At 47.0% G+C, this 20,526-nt stretch overlaps 1 protein-coding gene across 2 annotated transcripts in view; it reads right to left on the reverse strand.

The window, feature by feature from the left end:
• LOC135389043 (semaphorin-2A-like) overlaps window positions 1-20,526 on the reverse strand; it is a 162,039-nt gene that overhangs the window by 111,364 nt on the left and 30,149 nt on the right. Inside the window, exon 1 of one of the 2 annotated variants that reach the window (XM_064618986.1) lies at window positions 7,529-7,817. The exons of the other annotated variant lie outside the window; for it this stretch is intronic. Coding sequence (XP_064475056.1) covers window positions 7,529-7,682 — 154 coding nt within the window. The 5' untranslated portion in view covers window positions 7,683-7,817. Of the gene's footprint in view, window positions 1-7,528; window positions 7,818-20,526 lie in introns of those variants that run through there. 2 annotated transcript variants of the gene reach the window in all.

The raw sequence follows: 20,526 nt of genomic DNA on the forward strand, positions 1-20,526 counted from the left end.
CAGTAGTCGAAAACGAACTGAGCAACCGAGGCCGGTACTAATATGTTATAGTATTACACGATGACTGGTTCTGTAACGTTCGCTAATAAATCTGCGTCGTGCATGAGTGAAAAGTTTCGTTTTTTTTTTGTTTTTTTTTTCAATTATCCCGTAATAAAAAAAGCCCGTATTTTCCTTTATTTTTTCAGCAGTGGCTTTTCTTCTTCGCCTTTTTTTTTTTTCTTTCCGTCTCTAGTCATGAGAGGTAACGTACAGCCCAGTGGTCCCCGAAGCTGCTGCCTCCTTGCAAAAGCGCTGCTGCTATCTGCTGCTGTGCTGTTGCAATATCTGCTCTGTTACTGCTACCGTCTGCTTGCAGTACTCCACGGGTAGGTTTGCAAATGTGCCACTGTACTACTGGCCAAAGCAAGCCGGCTGATAACGACTGCGCCGCTAGGACCTACGCGGCAGGTGCGATGCTCACTGCAGAAGCCTACCGTGTCGCGTGAAAAGAAATTTAGTCCGATTAGAATTGGAGAAGAAAATTTAGTCCAGGAAAATACGCTCATATCTAATATAGTGTTACGCCAGCTGCGGACTGCTATATATGTGACCTCAAAAATGACACGGGAACGCTCGAGGGTGGTTAGGGACAACGATCAGCTTGGCTTGGCTTGGCTTGGCTTGGCATACGGCGGAGATGAGACACGTTTTTTTCTGTCTGCACCAGAGCAATGCGCGTACTATTAAAGCATATCTAATTTCCGGAACGCAGCGGAGGGTTTCTTTTTTCTTCTTTTCATTTTTACTGTTGACAACAACAACAACAACAACAATTTTATTTTGTTGTTGATGATGATGATGATTTGGGAGTTTCATCGCCAGGGGCGATACTCTACCCCGTTACTGGCGGCACGGTCCTGGCGGTAATGTGGTGAAATACAATAGTGAGTATCGGCTCACAGTGAAGACCGAAGTCCTATATGGTGTCCAAAAAGTTTCGAAGTGGTTTGATGGCAGAGCGTTGGAGGGCCGGTTTTGGCCATGCACCAAGCAATTTAGGTATAGGCAATTTTGGTATAGGCAAGTTTGATATAGGCAATTTTGGTATAGGCAATTTTGGTATAGGCAGTTTGGTATAGGAAGTTTGGTATAGCAAGGTTGGTATAGGCAATTTTGGTATAGACAATTTTGGTATAGGCAATTTTGGTATAGGCAGTTTGGTATAGCAAGGTTGGTATAGTGCGGGTAATGGAGAAGGATGCGCTCTACTTTCAGATCACCGCAGTGGTAGCATCTGAGAGAGTCAACTTGTCTCAAGCAGTAACGCCACTGAGCTGTAAAAGCCACATTGAGTCGCATCCGATGAATTAATGCAGCGCCTTGACGACGGGTGTTCGGTGGCATCCGCAAAGCGGGGCGTGGGATCAACTCTTGCAAGCATATAGCAAGAATGGGGGAGAAGAATGTCAGCTATCCATTGGCGGGAAGCCACGGGGGGAGGGGGGGGGGCACTAGACGACGAACTCCTCTCAGCAGTGGAATACTCGTACGTCTCCTACATGAGAGAGCTGCTTCTGTGGCGCTGTCAGCCTGTTCGTTCCCCAAGACACCACAATCGCAACGGCCAGTTGGTACGAGATCACGATTTTAAAGCGCTTTACAGGAACAAGGATGGAGAGAGGTATGTACACAACACATAAGCGCTATACTTCCAACAATGTCTATCGAAAAGTACACCGACTGCTTAAATGCTGACTGGAGCCACCTTCCGTGTGCCCTGCACTCTTAAAAATGAACTTCACCACATAGCACGCCCCTAGCCAATCATCACCCCAAATGACAACGTTCTCGCCCTACACTCTTAAAAATGAACTTCAGCACATAGCACGCTCCTAGCCAACCATCACCCTGAATGACAACGTTCTCGCACTAGATTTGTTGAAAACGGGAGGAGGAGCCTATTTTGTGCCATTATGCACGGCACAAAATAGGCTCCTCCTCCCGTTCATTTCTAAGAGTGTGCCTGCCCTTCCATCTCCCGGCACTCCTGCACAGACGTGCTTAGATACACTCTTAGAAATGAACTTCACCACATAGCACGCTCCTAGCCAACCATAATCTCGAATGATATCGTTATTTTCACTGATTTGTTGAAAATGGGAGGTGTAGGCCTTTTTTGTAACACTTTTTGTGACAATTATGAACAGCATAAGTGTCACAAAAAAGGCGTACGCCTCCCGTTTCCAACAAATCAGGACGGATAACGATATCGTTCGATATTATGGTTGGCTAGGAGCGTGCAATGCGGTGAAGTTCATTTTTAAGGACAACGGGATGGAGGGGTTACTGATGCACGCGTGCCCCCAATTGTGAAATCTTAGCTGCTTCGATTATTTCGCGCGTCCACTCTAAAAAGAGAACTTCACCGCATAGCACGCTGTGCGCCAACCATTGCCACGAATGATAGGGTTATCGCTTCTGATTCGAAGAGAGAAGGGGGCGTACGCCTTTTTGTGGCAATTTGGATATATGAAAATTGCCACAAAAGGCGTACGCCCCCCTCTCTCGTCCAATCACAAGCGGTAACTCTATCATTCGTGGCAATGGTTGGCGCACAGCATGCTATGCGGTGAAGTTCTGTTTTTAGAGTGATGGTTCTATCAGTACTGCCTGTGAAGCGGACAGATTGTTTCAACAGCGGTTCGCAGCCACACTGATTGCAATGGAGAGCCATCCATCCATCCCGTTCGTTATCGACATTTAGCCGGTGTTCCCGCAACCGGTCATTGATGCAGCGTCCAGTCTGTCATGTGTTGTGTACCTCTCTCGGTCCTTCTTCCTGTATAGCGCTTTAAAATTAGATCACCACAATCGGTTGGAACCCACTGGAGAAACAGCCTGTGTCCTGCTTCGTATACACGCTGGTATAAGCCATTAGCAGATCCGTTACTAGGGGTGCGGACGAGCCTCGTATGCAGATTTTGAGACGGGGAACACTGTCCGTTCTCGCGGGCTAAAATCAACTACGTGCTGCAGAAAGAACAGGCCCCGTAACCGAGAAACGTCATCATGAGGTTGGTAGACAGACCGAAACCGAAACCAATATGAAGGGGAGGGCTGGGTTCTACGAATTGGCACTAGTGTTCGTAGGACCGAAGGCCGCGTGTTTTTCGGGGACCATCGTAATCCCCTCAAGACCATGGCTTTCTGGCGCGACCTTGTTCGCCCCCTATAGGGCTGTTGCTGTGAAGTTTGCACAGCGCCATTTCGTGCCCGAACGGCCACGGATCCAAACAGTAAGGAGTTCCATCAGCGGGTTTTGCATTGTGTGTCAAACGGTATGGTGCCAAGGAAGCTACAAAACCTGTAGGAAATCAACACAAAAAGCGGTGCTTCTTGAAAAGCGCGAATAACTCGAAACCGTGTACTTGAAAGTGCCGCGACGTCTGCTAAACTGGGCAGTGTTGCATGATTTGGGGCGCTGATGTTGCTGCTCACTCGCGCCACCTGGCCCAGAGCAACAGGCCCATAGCTTCGAGCGCAGTTCAGCTCTACCAAACTGGTGACGTTGTCGAACACTATGACGTCATTTCTTTAGAAATAGGGAGAGGTCTACAGAATGGCATAGAGTGCTGTAGCTGAAAGGCGTCGTCCTTGCACTACGCCTTCAGGTGGTATTACAACGGCTGATGCAGGCTCGCCGTTTCCGGAAGCGCCACCCGCGTACACTGCTGCAGAAGTTCTCTTCCTCTTCACCGTTATAGCTTAGACACCTTAGTACTATCTCATTTACACTCGGCGAAAAGGGACGCACACATAATTTCTCGCTTGATAGGTTCGCGGCGCCTCCTGAAACGAATAGAGCTCTCTGCTCTTTTTCTTCTGAACCGAAAAACTAGGCGGGAGAAGGTATTAAATATAATGCAACCACCCCTCCAAATCCAGCGTGACATTACGAACAAACGCCAGCCATTCGTACGGCACGCGGGACCGAATACAAAATCAGATACGGTTATGCGCGGCGAGAAAAAAAAAATGAAAAAAAAAATGATGACGACAACGCACAAAGAAAAGTATGGCAACGTCAAATACACCCTGGAGCCTCAGATTTCAAGGCAACGGGAAGCGCCACGTTGAGAAGGTTAAGAAATGAAACCAAAGAGAAGGGACGCGAATGAAACAGCCTCTCTCTCTCTCTCTCAGAAATCCAGTCACAGACGCTTTCTTTCTTTCGTGCGCAGGGGACGCTAGGAGATGGATGGAAATAAAAGAAGCGGAAGCAAATACAAAAGACGTTCTCATTCAGGCTCCCTTTAATTTTCTGCCGCTTCGTGTAAATGAAGAAGAAATGTCTCTCGGCCAAAGGGGCGGTCGAAATTCGCACTCCGAGTTAATTAGGTAACCGAACGCCATGGTGCGACGCGCTAACCAAGAAAGAAGAGGAATAATCTTGGGCGAGAACTTCGCCGTCAAGAGTTTACAGAGGGCTGAGGTAAACACGGAGGAGCGAGCGCGTTGACAGAGCTCAAAAGCATTGCCAAGGAGTGTAACATTCTACTTCCACTCGGTTTCATTAGAGCTTTCCCCCTTTCTTTCCTTCTTCTTCTTTTTTTTTTTTTTTTTTTTAAAGGCGTCGATCGATGGTGCAAGGACATTTTGAGCGGTGTCACACCGCAGCACCAAGGCGTGTGTTCGGCTTATCGTGTGGGCGAGGGCGATGATTGTGCGAAAATAAGACATGGGCGGTTACGTTGGTAACGAAGAGATTTGATTTAGATTTCTTTTTCGTTTTTTTTTTATTTTGATGATTTGATCTCGCACGTGCCTGGAAACCTCAGCACGTAACACCCCGTGTCTACGGCTTCCCTTGCGAGGGCACGATGTTTGCCAAGCAGCTTGCGCAATGACGGTGGGTTTTCAACCCACAATCTTGAGTTCACCGAACGGACGCATTTTTTCCACTGTCGGTCGATCGTCTGTAATTTTTTTTTGTTAGCGCCGCGAAGCAACTGTGGCTATGAGCGTCGTTGACAGACGGAGAAAGAGGACCGCAGAAGGAGTGGGGGACATAGGAGGGTTAGTATACGTCCTTGGCCGACTTCAAAGGGAAGTGGCGCCAACATTCGTCTGGAAAATATGCAGGAAAACCAAGGGAAAACCTCAGACAGCACAGCCGATGCGCGGGGGATTCGAAGATTAACTCCCAGTCTCGGCGTCGCTGCGAGATCGACCTATATAGGGGGCGACACCGTCACCTTTCTAGTGTGGATAACACACGTCCGCCAATGTTCGGAGTTGATGGTTCTTCTCCGAAATTCTAGTGGATCCGAAGATCTTGTGCGCCGGAAGATCACCTGTGCCGCGATGGTACGATACCGTTCGGTTCCACGATGCTTCACCTACTGCACTGAACGCGGAATAAACGTGGAAGAGACACGAGGAAGCTATCCACACTACGGCAGTTTATCGCTTCCCCGCAGCGCGCCGACACTGTTCGATCTCGGAGCGAATGCCACGGGAGCTGGTCGTCTGTGGCGATGCGGGAAATCGGCTTTTATGTTCTTTTAAATTATTATTATCGTTATTATTCGTCGTTTGCCCCTCGAAGCAGTTATGGCTATGAGTGGAGAATAAACGTGGCTACGTGGAGTTCACGTCCATAGACCCGTACCGTGATTTGGTCCGTTCGGGGGCCGGCATGGAAGATTGTATCCTCAATGGTTTCATATTTCAACACAGTATGTCGCAATCACTCTCTACGATCGGGAAGGTATTCTGCAAAAAGAAAGAAAAAAAAGCCAACGCGTCCAAAGGACTTTTGTTTCTTGTATCGTAACGCAAAGCGCAAAGGGGGTGAGATGGTTGGGGAAGGCGGGGTCAGCCTGCTCTGAACTGACAGTTCGGTGCACCGAAGGAGAAAGCCAAAGGGACGGAGTGAAACAGGAAAGAATGTGTGCAGTCCCTCTTGATGTCAGATCCCAAGCAGCACAATGTACTGAAAGTCGAGTGCAATAGGGGCGGACGGGTAGGTGGAAGGCTTTGAACAGACTCCCGACACTAAAGAACACTGATAAGACACATACCGTCCACCCCTATTGCACTCGATTTTCAGTACATTGTGCTGCTTGGGATATAGTTCAGCTGAGCTACCCGCCGTCACCGTCAAAAACTGAACGTTGACGAAGTCGTGACATCAGCCCTGTTGATCCTCGATGATCCTGCGAGATTCCGTTAACAATAGAACTTGGTGCTGACACTGTGCTTTCGTTTGTCCCATCCTACAGTTGGCAATACGACACTGTCTCTGGTTCTCCCTTCAAATCCGTGTATGCGGTGGAGAAGGGCAAATGGGAGCTGGTCCCTCATATACCGGAGAGGGGCCCTTTGATAACGCGGTCCGTCCTCGGGTGGGCCGTGTCTTTGAACGGCGCGGCCGATAACTACATGTTGTACATGTCCTACATGTTGACTGTACGCCACAGTGAACCCCTGGAAGGAAACGGAAGCACAACGACGCCGTACGGTACTGAAAGGCTAATCGGGCACTAAAACTCCTATATATAGAAGAGAAGACCACGATATGAATGCAGCTCCGTCATCAAACACACTCAGACAACTCCAGTACGTAGGGCGGAGTTGGTTTTCGTGTAAATGGGCCTATACCTTCGTACGGAGGTCCAACATCTCAACGACAACAGATGAATCTAACTATCGTATTTTCCGGTGTTGACGCGCATCCACGAAAATTAGCGCAATTTGATTTTTTTTTTCCAGTGGATATAATGAAGGCTGGAATTACCGGAGGTGAAAATGCATCGCCGTTAGGTGTCCACAGTAATCAAAGCGTGTGCGTTGACTAATATATGAGTGATATTTATTACATCTATCACCGACACGACAGAGTCGGTGCCGTAGACCACAACTGTCCGTTTTCCCTTTTTACTCGTTCCATTATTCTGTCATCCGTACCGTCTTCCCACTTTCCCCGAACTCGAACGAATGAGCGCACAACTCCAGTGTTAGGCGACAAGACCGAGGCGCGAGGTTTAGTGATTGCCTTTCTGGCAACAGCTCCGATGTATAACACGCACGGGTAGCTAACGCGCACTGCCGCTCTTGGAGACCTTCTACAACGCGTAAAGCACGCGCTGCACACTGTAAAATACTGTATATTATGACATCCCATTCCTCCCTTTTTCTACCTGCCTATCATATTCATGTTGATAACCTATGGGCTACAACATGTAGCTCGGTACAATAGAATAATACAATGTTAACAATTGCGCACATTTGGATATGTACTGTAACAGGATACGACAGCGCTATGTGACACGAAGGGTATCTGTATGTGCCTAATGAACGTAAAAGTCGGAGTAGTTCCTGCGCCTCCTTGTGATAAGGGTCCAATTATATTACGCGTTACAGTCCTCGGTAATAAAATGTACTGTCTCATGAAGTATAACGCGATGCCTTTATATAACCAATGACGGCATAGATCTAAACTGTGTCATCTATTTTCACACCCCATCCCGTCACAGCATCTCACCTCTATGATGCCGTATCCTATTGGCTCCAATCCTTTCGAAGGATGCCTTATGATGGTGCGGTCTCCACTCTCCCCTGTGTCGAACCGTCCCGACCTCCGTCAGGCACAGCGTTGCCACAATCCACCAGCACAACGAAACACGTGTCGGACGCATCGCGACAGGTTGCTACCGCCGCCTCGCCATCCTCGCTGCCCAGTGACGCCCACTAAGAAGGAAGAATCGCAGCGCTGCGCTTGGCGTCGCGCAGCCGACGTCGGTTCGCGTTCATCGTCGGCGAGCGCATCCGATCAACTCTCGGCGAGAAAGAAGTGAGGTCGGGAGGAAGAAGGGAGGGAAGGTAGAGGGCGCCATCGCTCGGCGGGAATGAGAAATGACAGATGCGTGCCATCTTCGAAAAGAGGACTTTTCGGGATGATCTGCGTGGTTTGGGAGAGAGAGTTTTGTCAGGGTTGGGAATTCCTGAGAAGCTGACGGATGCGAGGGGCTGCGTTTAAAGAATGGAGGATTCAACCCTTAAAATAGGTTCGGGGGGAGAATGAGGGTCCGAACCGTGATTGCGAGGTCGAAAGGGTTAATTACGGAGTGGGCGACTTGGATCGAAAGGCAGCGATGGGTGGGCATTGAAGGTGGCATCGAGCGAGACTTGGACGTGTGAGGATTACGAGGCACGGTATCGTCACGGACGTGGTCATTTTATTGGTGATAAGTGAGTCACGTGACAGACAGCTATAGAGACCGCGTTACGAGACGTTCATTTTCGACCGTGAACGCATTGTTAATACTCCTAAGGTATATCTGCAGTATTCCTAGCGAAGACACAATGAAAGCCTCGTAAGCATCAAGCTCCAATTGTGTCGCGTTACAACGTGGGCTGCCCATGCATATCGGGGACAACTGCTCAAAGCGTCCACCTGTCTACAACAACGGGACCTACCGTCAGGGAAAGGTAACAGAAACAGTAACAGAAACGGAAACGGTATTATACCGGAAATATAGCGGGTAACGGTAACAGAAACATAAACGGATGTCGCACAGTTAGAATACCTGAAACAGAAACGGAAACGACAATAATTTACGCTAATGATTCGGGTACCGCAGGACCCCAATTATCGCAATTCTTTACCATATCATGTAGATAAATTTGTGAAACAAACCTCAATGAAGCAAACTAAAATTAACTGAAGAACTAAAACTAAAATTACTATCCAACTGGAGCATATAAGTAAGTAGTATATAGTAAATAGAAGAAGCATAGTTCTTATACGCTTATGGTGAACTGGAAGTTACAAGCGTCAGTAACATTCCTGGAAACCATGTTCATATTAGCTGTTCCCAGAAATCACATACCTATATGTGTATTTTGAATAAACGTTGTCTCTTGTATGCATGTATCCCTGAGGTCCTCAAAATAGACTTCAGAACGTAGAGGGATTAAGTTTTGTCAGGTCTCAATGCTCTTTGTTTAAAAAAAAAATAGAGAAAGAAAAGAAAGAAGGAAAACAAAAAGCTGGAGGTGGGGCGGTACCGAAAACCGAAACGGAAACGTAACGGAAACGAAAGCAACAATGGTGGTAACCGAAACTCAAACAGAAACAAATAAGGGCCAGCAACGGAAGTGGTAACGGAAACGAAAAAGATTCCGTTACCTTTTCCTGCCTACCGTCGCGGTGACAGCGTGTATGCACGACGTACGGTCACGTTACAATGTAGGAATTTAGTGTACGGTTTAGGAATGACTTGGGCCACCCCGCTAAATTAACGAATGCCCAGGGACCACGGCAGATACAAAGTCCCAATTTTGTCCCAAAGACAAATAAGTCGAGAAAACGTGCTAGGCAATGTCGGAAAAACCTCCTGGCGTCGTTTAGAATCGCCGAGAGCGAAATCTTTTTCAACGTCAAGTACAAATCGGGCCCATCCGTTTCCATTACGGATTTTGTATCCGATATCGGAAATGAAAATCGATATTCACGGGAGGATTTAAACGAAGCTAAGGAGAAATGTAATGGGAATATGCACAAAGGCTACGTACAGCCATTCGTTATTCGTTTGATGACTCCCATTTCGTTTATATCTCGCACGTCCTGAAAAACGATTCGGCAACACTGACGCAGGCTTTCAAGAGGATGAAATGGCTAAACAAGTGCGTTGCGCATAAGCCAAACTTCCACGTTTACTTATGATTCCGGACATCGTTTTTAGTGCCTATACCTACAAGCCATACTTGAAGTAGATGCCATGCGCGAAAAAAACTTCATTCAACAAAGCCTCGTAGTGTTACGCTGATTCCCTTTCCAGTTTTATTGTAATGTCACCTACACTCTTAGAAATGAACTTCACCACATAGCACGCTCCTAGCCAACCATCATCCCGAATGGCAACGTTCTCGCCCCTGATTTGCTGAAAACGGGAGGAGGAGCCTATTTTGTGCCATTATGCACGGCACAAAATAGGCTCCTCCTCCCGTTTTCAACAAATCTAGGGCGAGAACGTTGTCATTCGGGGTGATGGTTTGCTAGGAGCGTGCTATGTGGTGAAGTTCATTTTTAAGAGTGTAGAGTAACGAATAGCTTAACAGTACTGCAACTGATGTACAACCGTAAGTTCTACGCCAGGGGGCGCATGGAGTCACTAAATAGGGAACAGAGTAGCGACACTGAACCACGCCGGCGAGTGAGCCCGCCATGTTGGGTCCGGCGCAGCTGCGTCGCCTACGGGCGCCGTGTGGGGGCTCCGCGGGGGGGGGGGGGGGGGGGGGGGGGGGTTTAGCTTGCTATGTTAAAATGTCGGATCCCGTCTGTAGATGTGCGTTCCTTGTCCTCTATTCGACCACGCTTTTGCGTCGTCTTCCTTGACGACAATGGTTCGAGGCCCTCTAAACAAAATCGCACGTGCAGTTACGCTCAGCGCGCTGCAATTCGCGATGTGAAATAAGTTTGCCGCAGCATATACGCTCGTTTTGCCCGGTCGGAAAGAAACTATGCACTTAAAAATGAACTTCACAGCATAGCACGCCCCTACACTCTAAAAACAGAACTTCACCGCATAGCACGCTGCGCGCCAACGGTTGTCACGAATGATAGTGTTATCGCTGGTGATTGGAAGACAGAGGTGGGGGGGGGGGGCGTACGCCTTTTTGTGGCAATTTTCATATATCTAAATTGCCACAAAAAGGCGTACGCCCCCCTCTATTTCCGAATCAGAAGCGATAATCCTATCATTCGTGGCAAGGGTTGGCGCACAGCATGCTATGCGGTCAAGTTCTGTTTTTAGAGTCTAGCCAACCATCATCCCGAATGACATCGGTCTCTCCCCTGATTTGTTGACAACATGAGAGGCGTACCCCTTTTTTTGTAAAAATTATGTATTGCATAAGCGGTACGAAAAAGGAGGTACGCCTCCCTCTGGCTCTGGCTCTGAGCGTGCTACGTGGTGAAGCTCATTTTTAAGCGTGTGCGGTTCAACTGGCGTGTCAACAAAATGCCGCCGAGTTGCAGATTTTGTCCAATGGGAGAGCGGCGCTCTCAATGTTGCCAGACGGCTGTCGGCATAGTGCCGGGGGAAAAAAAAATGCAATACTCGGAGCGAAGCTATTCAGTGACTCGAATGTCACCATTAGCGGACGCACCCTCGCGGACGACATTCGCGTTCAAGACAAATGAGATTTTTTTCTGTCAAGATAATGCTACCAATATTTCTCTGAGAAAAAAAAAACAAAGAAGAAACGGAACCTGTTGCCGTCACAGCATTACGGCACCGCTGCCCTTAAAATCCCAGCAATAATCCGGCGCGAGCTTTATGGACGCGCATTTTTATTCCGTGTCTGCACCGCGAAGCAACTGCGGCTAAAAGTGATGCGCAGGCTGTGCCTCTGTGTCAACATCCGTCTCGAACGTCTACCGGAGAAACCAGGGAGAATCTCAGACAGCACAACAGTTGGCAGGGGTTCGATCCCACCACATGGCAATATTTGGCATGACTTACAAAAAAGGAGAAAAAATAAAAATAAAACAGGAGGATGTTGTATCCAGTCATCTATGCCCTATAAACGCTGTATCTGAGACCACAAAGAAATAATGAGACAGCGATTTGAGCCCGCATTAACGCTTGCCACACTTGCCTCAAGTTACCCACGATAAACGTAATAAACGCTTGTTTACATTGACGTGAACCTGCAATCCAAGTTTTACAGCGAAGGAGGTAATACACGGGCAAATCACGGTGACACCACGGCGAGTAGCTGCGTCAGTGAAGCGGCCGTGGGAGAGATCACGTGCTTACGAGCACCAATAGGCATGGCGGAAGCTTTCGCTCCCCTGAAGTGACTGCTCGAGCGTGTCAGAGGCTTGTATTTCGCCAACTATGGCACGTAGAATAAAAATTCTTGTTTTTTTTTTCCTCCATACTCCGGCGTGCGCAGCGTAATGCGTGTATGGTATACAATCAACCCCACCTATCCAAGTGTGAGTGAAACACCAGGGCGGAGGAATCAAAACATTTCCTACGGGTTTCCTTCCAATGGAGCGAATTCCGGGGCACTTTCTCACATGAGGAAAAGAAGGGGGTGTCCCATCTGTCAGTCGTCATTGGGCGAACAGTAACGCTTCTGACAGCTGGCATATTGCGGTCGGGACGCCATCCATTCCTCTCTCTCGCCCACACTGGGTTCCTGTCTTGCCCGTCTGTCGCTTCGCCAGACTCTTGCGCACTGATAAGTCTCTCTTTCTGTCTTCATTTCTTTCCCCAAACCCTCGGAGCATCCACAGAGGGAGGGACGCCTCCAAACAGAAGAGCCATTGATCCAGGAGCATCCTTCCTTACTCTATACGAGTGGGCGTTCCTTAAACATTGGTAATAAATGGCATGTGGGGGATATGACAATTATTACGATGATATCTCGTTTTTTTTTTTTTCCTATCAAATAATATTTATTTATTTCATTTTTTTCAACAGGCACATAGCGGGGGAAAGCAGCCTTCACTACAGATAAGACCCAGGACAGATAAACCTGTTAGCACTTCGGCGAATTCCCATGAGCCGACCGCGAACAAGTAGCACCATGCTTGGTCTACTATATTTCGAGGGGGTTGGGGTGCGAAGCGGGCTCAAGTCTCCTTGGCATCGCCCCTGCCGTGCCGAAGGGATCAAAGCCTCGACGCGAAATATGACGAAGCCGAAGCCGTACACTCTTAAAAATGAACTTCACCGCATAGCACGCTCCTAGCCAACCATCATCTCGAGTGATATCGTTATCTGCCCTGGTTTGTTGAAAACGGGGGGCGTACGCCTTTTTTGTGACAATTGTGAATAGCATAAGTGTCACAAAAATGGCGTACGCCCCGCGTTCGAAATGACGGTTGGCTAGGAGCGTGCTATGCGGCGAATTTCAGTAAGCACTCGTGAGCCGAAGGACGCAGAAAGAGATGACACAAAACAAACTCGTTGCTGCTTCGTGAGAAGATATGTGTACGCATATATGTGTCACAAATGCGTCTTGATTTCAGTGTGTATGTTGTAAATGTGTTTGGCTCGGTTACATAACTGTTCGTATTTCACTTCGGATACATAGCTACTCGCTTTGTATTCCATTCGGTTTTAAAATTACTACTCCCACAACCCTATCATCATTCGTTTTGAGGATAAGAATCAACGCTGAAGTCATTTTATTGAAAGAATGAATGAAGACAAAAAAAAAAAAGTGACACACGTGCAACTTCGGAACAAACATGGAGACATCAACATGCACGTACGACGACGACGTAAAAAAATGTCCACAAAAAAAAAAAAAAAAAAAAAAAACGAAGCTACTCTTCCGCGCCCGAACGCAGATCTGGGAAAACTAAGCCATCGCCCATCTGAACGGAGGATGCTACGTATTTTTCGAGTGTACGATGTACTTCAAAATCCGTCACGGGAAAAACAGATTAGACAGCACGAGAGAGAAAAAGCACTTACGCCGATGCAATCTCCCGTTATTGCCTCCCTCCCATAGATGCATCTTCTCCAAATTGATTTGCGCTCTCTTTTCTTTTTTTTTTTTTAAGAAATGATATGGGTTATCACAAATATTGGCTCAGCTCTGGCCATAATGAATAATAAATATAGTGTCTCAAAATGTGCATATACAGCACGCATCGAATATACTGTATAGTACCGCTATTTCGAATATATCGTATCCAACGAGGAGAAATTTCCATCGCTTGGGGGAAAAACAAATCGTAGATTTTTCGGTCCAGGTGTATTCGTCGCGGAGACGAAACATGCGACGAACATACGGCAACACAGTATAATATCCTGCATTTAATATCGCAAGTTGTGTTTATCACGTATAACAGTTTCCCCCGTTTTTACGAATGTGTGCGCGTCGAAATTGGTTTGGGCGTATAGGCGTGTTGGAACATGTGCCAGCTTTCGAAAAAAACTTACGTGAATAGCAGCGAAAGAGATATGTATATGATGCCAAGGTCATTTTCTTCGAACTTGACGCATGTTTTTTTGAAGATTTGGGCGTTTTTTGTTTTTCTTCTAATTAAGTATATGTATCGCATACAAATACAGGGCACTCCAGAAAACGTGTCTTTGAATTATAATAATAAAAAAAAACTACAACACCTAGATTCATGCGGTCAACGGCATTTGTTCTTACTAGGTTTTTGCCACCTCCTGATATGAATGTCACGTAACGTAAGTTTAATTATGTAAATGTTTGGGAACTGAATGTGGAAATTTGCCAAGTAAAGGTGACATTTTTACCTCACCAATGTACAGAGCGTGCCGAATTTACTCAAATTAATGATAATTGACAGGGATATTGATGAGCTATTCCATAAGAAAAAGTAGCCGAACATCATGCTCTACGGAACTCCCAGAAGATAGCACGCGACGAACTTTTCAGTGCAATCATTGTCAGTCCGACGAAAGGAGGTTGGAAAGCCAGCCCACCCCGTCATCGTAGAAAGAGATAACACCGGCATGGCTTTCATGAATATCACTGCCAATTATCATGAATTGGAGTAAATTCGTCACGCTCTTCGTATTGGCGGGGTAAAAAGGCGACATTTACTTGGTAAATTTCCGAGTTCAGTTCGCAAAAATTTACATAATTAATTTTACGTTACATGACATTCACATCAGGTGGTGACAAAAACCTAGTAAGAACAAATACCGTTGACCGCATGATTCTAGGTGGCGTAGTTTTTATTATTATTATTATTATAATTCGACGACACGTTTTCTGGAACACCCTGTATGTATCAATAGAGATGAAGAAGCTGACATCCCTGTAACTCTCGGGAAGCGTCCTTTTACACGCACCGCTGTATAGGAAAGACGCGCGCGTTGTCCGGATCTAGCCAGCGCACAAGCATCGTGGATCATTAAATAATCAAGCGCCGCCGAGCGGGGAATTTAAGACGTGCGGAATTATACATAGCTTGACTCACTGTAAAACAAGAGCAGGGTCGAGAATAATGAAGTTCCGTTTCTCTCAAAGCCAGATGGAGAAATGCTGTCAGTCCCAGCGAAAAAAGAAAGCAACCATCCCATTGAGCGAGACAACGCCACCGGCAAGCTGGCTTTGCCGCAGGCCCACTCTATACGAGGCATAGCCGAACGTACAGGCGGCGAGTGCAGACCGCGCTTTTCCAGATGTCTCCCAACACTTGCCGTAAATCGCGCCAGCTCACCCCAGGCTGTGTTACGGTCCCGTGCCACGACGCGAACATCGTGTGCTGCTGTTCTACGTCTCTGGTACACTCTAAGAAGAAAAAAAAAGAGTAAAACGGGGAGTAATTGCAGCTTCTACTCCCCTAGTCTGCCCCCCCCCCCCAATTACTCCCCATTTTAGTCCCCTAACCCATCATTTAGTCCCGACATTTACTCCCCGGGACTGCAAACTGTCACTAAACTTCGCGAATAGTCGCCTGAATGCGACAGTCTACGTAAATATGTGCCCCTGGTCAATTTGAACGACATAAGGCTGTATAAGTCAGACAACGTAGCAATTTTCCAGCCACACAGAGTAAGAAACAGTTAGCGCATCTTTCTTCGCAAATTGTGCCCTAGTATGGCGCAAGGTTTTTATATCACTCGATATATCACGGTTGACGGTTTGCTTCAAAGTATTTTCATGCATGCGCACCAATTATGTACCTGGGACTCTTACAATAGTGCGTGAAATGCGGTCTTCACTCTGTGACATTCATTTACTCCCGTGCATTTACTCCCGAAAGGGACTATTTTCTGTGGCAATGCAATTGCTCCCCAAAAGGAGTAAAAGTACTCCTTTTTTTTTTTTTTTTTTGTTAGAGTGTATAGCTATAAGGAAAACAGCGCCCTGTCTTACGTGGACGTCTAAGAAAAAAAAAACACGCTTTACATCTGTAAATTCCGACGTCCTATCACATCGCAATTATTAGTAGGACATCAGACCACTTCAGATTAAAGTGGAACCACCTGGTATAAGGTGCCTTGAAGTCCGTTTCCTTCCAAATAGAAGCACCGCTCTCGTTAAACTGATTTTATAATTCGGGTGTTTCCCGCTGCTCCGGATAAAATCCCTCCGCGGATATCCTGTCCGCGTCGGTTCGCGACTGTGACGCACGTGCAATATTTTCGCGCGCGCGCGCGCCTCTCGGGCACGGCGGGCACTCCACTTCGCCATCCTGCTGACGTCAAAAGTGTGGCCGAACGGAAAGCGCCGCGTAGGCGTTGAGTTTTTTTTTTTTTTTTTTTTTTTTGTATCTTTATTTTTGTACGTACTGCGCAACAATTTCGCCCGTTTCCAGGGAAGCTCACTAGACACCCGAAGACGGCAAGACACAATATTTCTAAGGTCATGTACTGGTGGCGTACGCGGGTATACCTAGTGCAGATGCTCAGTGTCCAAGAAGAACACAACGTATATATGACGGCGGAACATTGCTTGCACGATACATTCCATACTCATCCAGAAACCGCGATACACCGCTATCACGACTCCGAAACTGTTCCACAAAAAAAAGGGGCCTGGTATACGATAAGAATTACACTGAGCACGGCGAAGCAATATACCAAAGCACTAGACGGGAGTTCCGCAGCGCCCCCTATAATACCCTATATTTCCCGAAATATTACTAAACCCCCTTCGCACAGCGGCAGGAAATCTTTTCGACACACGCACCGCAGGATATCTTGCTTTTTCTTTTCTTTTTTTTTTCTTCTTCTTCTGCCCCCCTCTCCTACTTTCCATCATTCTCTTAGGAAGAGAGAGAGAGGGGGATCTCTCACCCATATTCTGCCCCCACCTCAAAATACGAAAGCAACCACGGAGCTTTTTTCATCACCAAATGGAGAAGGCATCTCGAAAATAGGCCGGCGCGCCAGAATTCGAACACATCCTCCCTCGCTCTTTCTATTTTGCGACCGTGTGTGTGTGTGTGTGTGTGTTGTTATCGAAAAACAAAAAGAAGGGGTGAAAGAAAGAAAGAAACCAAGCACCCATAAAATTATAGAGAAGCGATGGATAGACGGACAGGTTTGGGGAGAAATGAAGGAATGAGGGACACCGAAAGAGACAGTGAAAATCGAAGAGTGGCGGAGAAAGAGGAAAAACAGATAGGAGAAGTAACGAGGATAAAGGGAAGAGGAGGGGGGAGGAGGTTGGAAGGCGCTTGAAACAGAGCGGTGGATACATATATATATAGAGAGAGAGAGAGGGAAAGAGAGTGGGGGTTCGCATCTATCGAAATATATGTTTGCGTTTCTCCTTCTGGGGTGGGGGAGGAGGAGGGGGCTGCGTGTGAGACAATTGGAAAGCGCACACAGCAGTCGTGTATTGGACGAACATTGGCACTTTATTTGAAATGAACGGCCGATTGGGCCGGAGGAAAAGGGGGCAAAATCGGTGCTCAGAAAATGGACAGCGAAATGACACCCAGCCAAAGCTGTCGCAACTTTTCTTTCTCTCTCTCTCTCTTTTTTTTTTTTTTTCCGCACCGTTCCGGACCAATAGTACGTCGGTTGCCGCTATCTGGATAGGTGTGTGTGTTTGCGCGAAAGTTGAGATGAAGGGGAAGCAGTGAGAGAGGTTCACGCCATGGCGTTTGTTTTTTTGTTTGTTTTGACAATTGGAACGGGTAAAGCGAAGTGTGCGGGTGTGTCGCCTGACGGCTATGGGGCGTCAGCTTGGCGGTGTGATTGTATCTGTTACGAGCGATGGGAGATTTCGCATTCTGTACTCGGCAAGCGAGCTTTAAAACAAATACCGAATATGAAGGAAACACGGCGTTGCAGTTTAGCGAAGCCAGAAATACAGGGTGTTTCACCTAAAGTGATATAAAAAAAACACTCTAACTGACGACATACTCGCCGGATTATTGTAGAACTTTCGGAAATTACCTTCTGGGAACTTTTGCCGCCATTTAGGAAAGCTTTGGACAATTTTCAATTGAGGGAAATTTATTTTTCGTCAATTGAACTTTGGAAATTGCCAAGCGAACCTCACTTTTTCTTTTTTTTTTTTAACGGAAATATGAAGTCCTCCACGGATATCCGCAGACCTAACCAAAACTATGCACGGTATTGCAACAGAAACAGTTGGGAAAAAAAATTAGTAAATATTACGCTTTAGTCCTGCCTGCTTGATTTTCGCAAAGAAGCGCGCGCCAAATGTGCGTCAAGAGAAAGTGTCCCCACCTTTTGCCTTCTTTGTGATAAGACGGTTGTCACCAGCATCAAGGTCAAAGCGGGGAAAAGAAAGGTAAAACAAGAGGTGGGACACATCCTCCTCTCCCCGCAACTCCTGTACACTCTTCACTCTTAAAAATGAACTTCACCACATAGCACGCTCCTAGCCAACCATCATCTCAAATGATATCGTTATCTGCCCTGATTTGTCGAAAACGGGAGGCGTACGCCTTTTTTGTGACACTTATGCTGTTCATAATTGTCACAAAAAGCCGTACGCCTCTCGGTTTCAACAAATCAGGGCAGATAACGATATCATTTGAGATGATGGTTGGCTAGGAGCGTTCTACGCGGTGAAGTTCATTTTTAAGAGTGTTCTTCGCGACAATCGAGCAGGCGGGGCTAAAGTGGAAATTTTACTAATATTTTTTCGACTATTGCTGTTGCGGTACTGTGCATATAGTTTTTGTTGTGTCCGTGGTTGTCCGTGGAAGACTTCATATTTCTGAAAAAAGAAAAAAAGAAAGTGAGGTTCGCTTGGCAATCTTCAATGTTCAATTGAAAAAAAAAAAAAATTTCCCGCAATTAAAAATTGTCCAAAGCCTTCCTTAACGGTCGCAAAAGGTGCCAGAAGGTAATTGCCGAAAGTCCCACAATCCTCCGGCGAGTACGTCGCCCATTTTTTTTATCACGTTAGGTGAAGCACCCTGTATACGCTGTGCAAGTGCGTCTCTGCCACAGGGGTGGCATCCAATGTATTGCTCCGTAGACGAAAGCGTGCTGGGCGAACGCAATGCATCCTGGATAGGTCCTGGTCGTACGTCACAGCAAACGTCAAGGCACACGTGACCTTAAAGATGGCGACGCCCGTGATCGGCTGCCAAACCGTTTGTAAACGATGCGGTTGTTGTTTCTGGACGACGTTTTGGATGTTTTTCAATCACGGTAATTATTTTTATCCGATAATCTCGCAGTAAAACGCGCAGTTTTACGCATAAAGCCTCGTATTGTTGACAACTTCCAAAGATGTGATGACGACCGCGCGTTAAGACTTACCGAGCCGATGCGATGTACTTAAACTAAGGTGGAATGGGCTACCATGTTGCGGAAGAAGCACCGCATACTTTACGCTGGCAAAATACGGGCATCTCTTGGTGTTAAGACGGTGAAAATATGTCGGCAAGCAGCAAAACGACATGTAAACAAAGTCACAGGACCTTAAAATGACGTTTTCTATGACGTGCGACCAGGACAGGATGGCAGTTTTGCCAAAAGCACCCGCTTGAGGGTAGTTACAACAATGGCGGGTTTGTGTCACCCCTGTGGTCTCTGCGCATGAGAGGAGGCAGTGAGATGGAAGAGGGAGGGCGCGCAGTAGCCAATGGGGCTTCCCGAGTGGAGTAACCGGGAGAGGAGATATGCGCAGAACGCTCGGTTACTTGCAGAGCGTATAGCTCGCAACGAGCAAAAAAAGGGAACATTATGCTTCAAAAGAAGTATGTATTACCCTTTTCCGAATACACTACCAAAGAGGCCGTGGAGCCTAACCTCGTTTTGAAACGCAATGGGGGACACAGTTCTTGCGGTCGGAGCCCCATTTTGCAATTAGTTAGATTGTCCTCAAATTTTCTCGTTCTTCATAACGCCACATAGCGCACCGTACCCCAAACTCAAAACTCAAATCCGTATCGTCCCCCCGTCCGTAAATTACGCTAGACAAAATGGGAGCTTCAGTCCCGGAGAAAAAAAATCCGTCAAACGTTGATGACTATGATTCACTTTTATGTCTCTCCCCACGGAGCGCCCTCTTCTGGAGATGATGTTTCCCAATCGGGCAAAGTAACCACGGGTTGCAGCTTCGTTTCTTCCCCAGCCGAAGAGCATACGTTCCCTTCTAGGGGTCTACGAAGAACAAAAGGGACGAACGTCCCCTCTAGCGGTGGCACGAGGCTCTGTTTGATTCTTAGGCTCATTTGTCATATAGAGAAGAGTGTATTTTGCCACATTGGAAGATGGCGCAAGAACAAAGGGAGAACTCCTTTCTGAGTCGGAGAGGAATAAGAGGAATGTTTGTTGGTTGCAGTGATGGCCACTAACTACTTCTACAGTAGTTCAAGTATAACTACTAACTACTTCGCGATGGAGCAGTTTAACTAGGCGCCTGCAGTAACCTACACTCTTAAAAATGAACTTCGCCGCATAGCACGCTCCTAGCCAACCATAATCTCGAATGATACCGTTATATTCCCTGATTTGTTGAAAACGGTAGGCGTACGCCTTTTTTGTGACAATTATGAACAGCGTAAATGCCACAAAAAGGCGTACGCCTCCC

This window comes from Ornithodoros turicata, chromosome 3, assembly GCF_037126465.1.
Source record: "Ornithodoros turicata isolate Travis chromosome 3, ASM3712646v1, whole genome shotgun sequence".
Lineage (NCBI taxonomy): Eukaryota > Metazoa > Arthropoda > Arachnida > Ixodida > Argasidae > Ornithodoros > Ornithodoros turicata.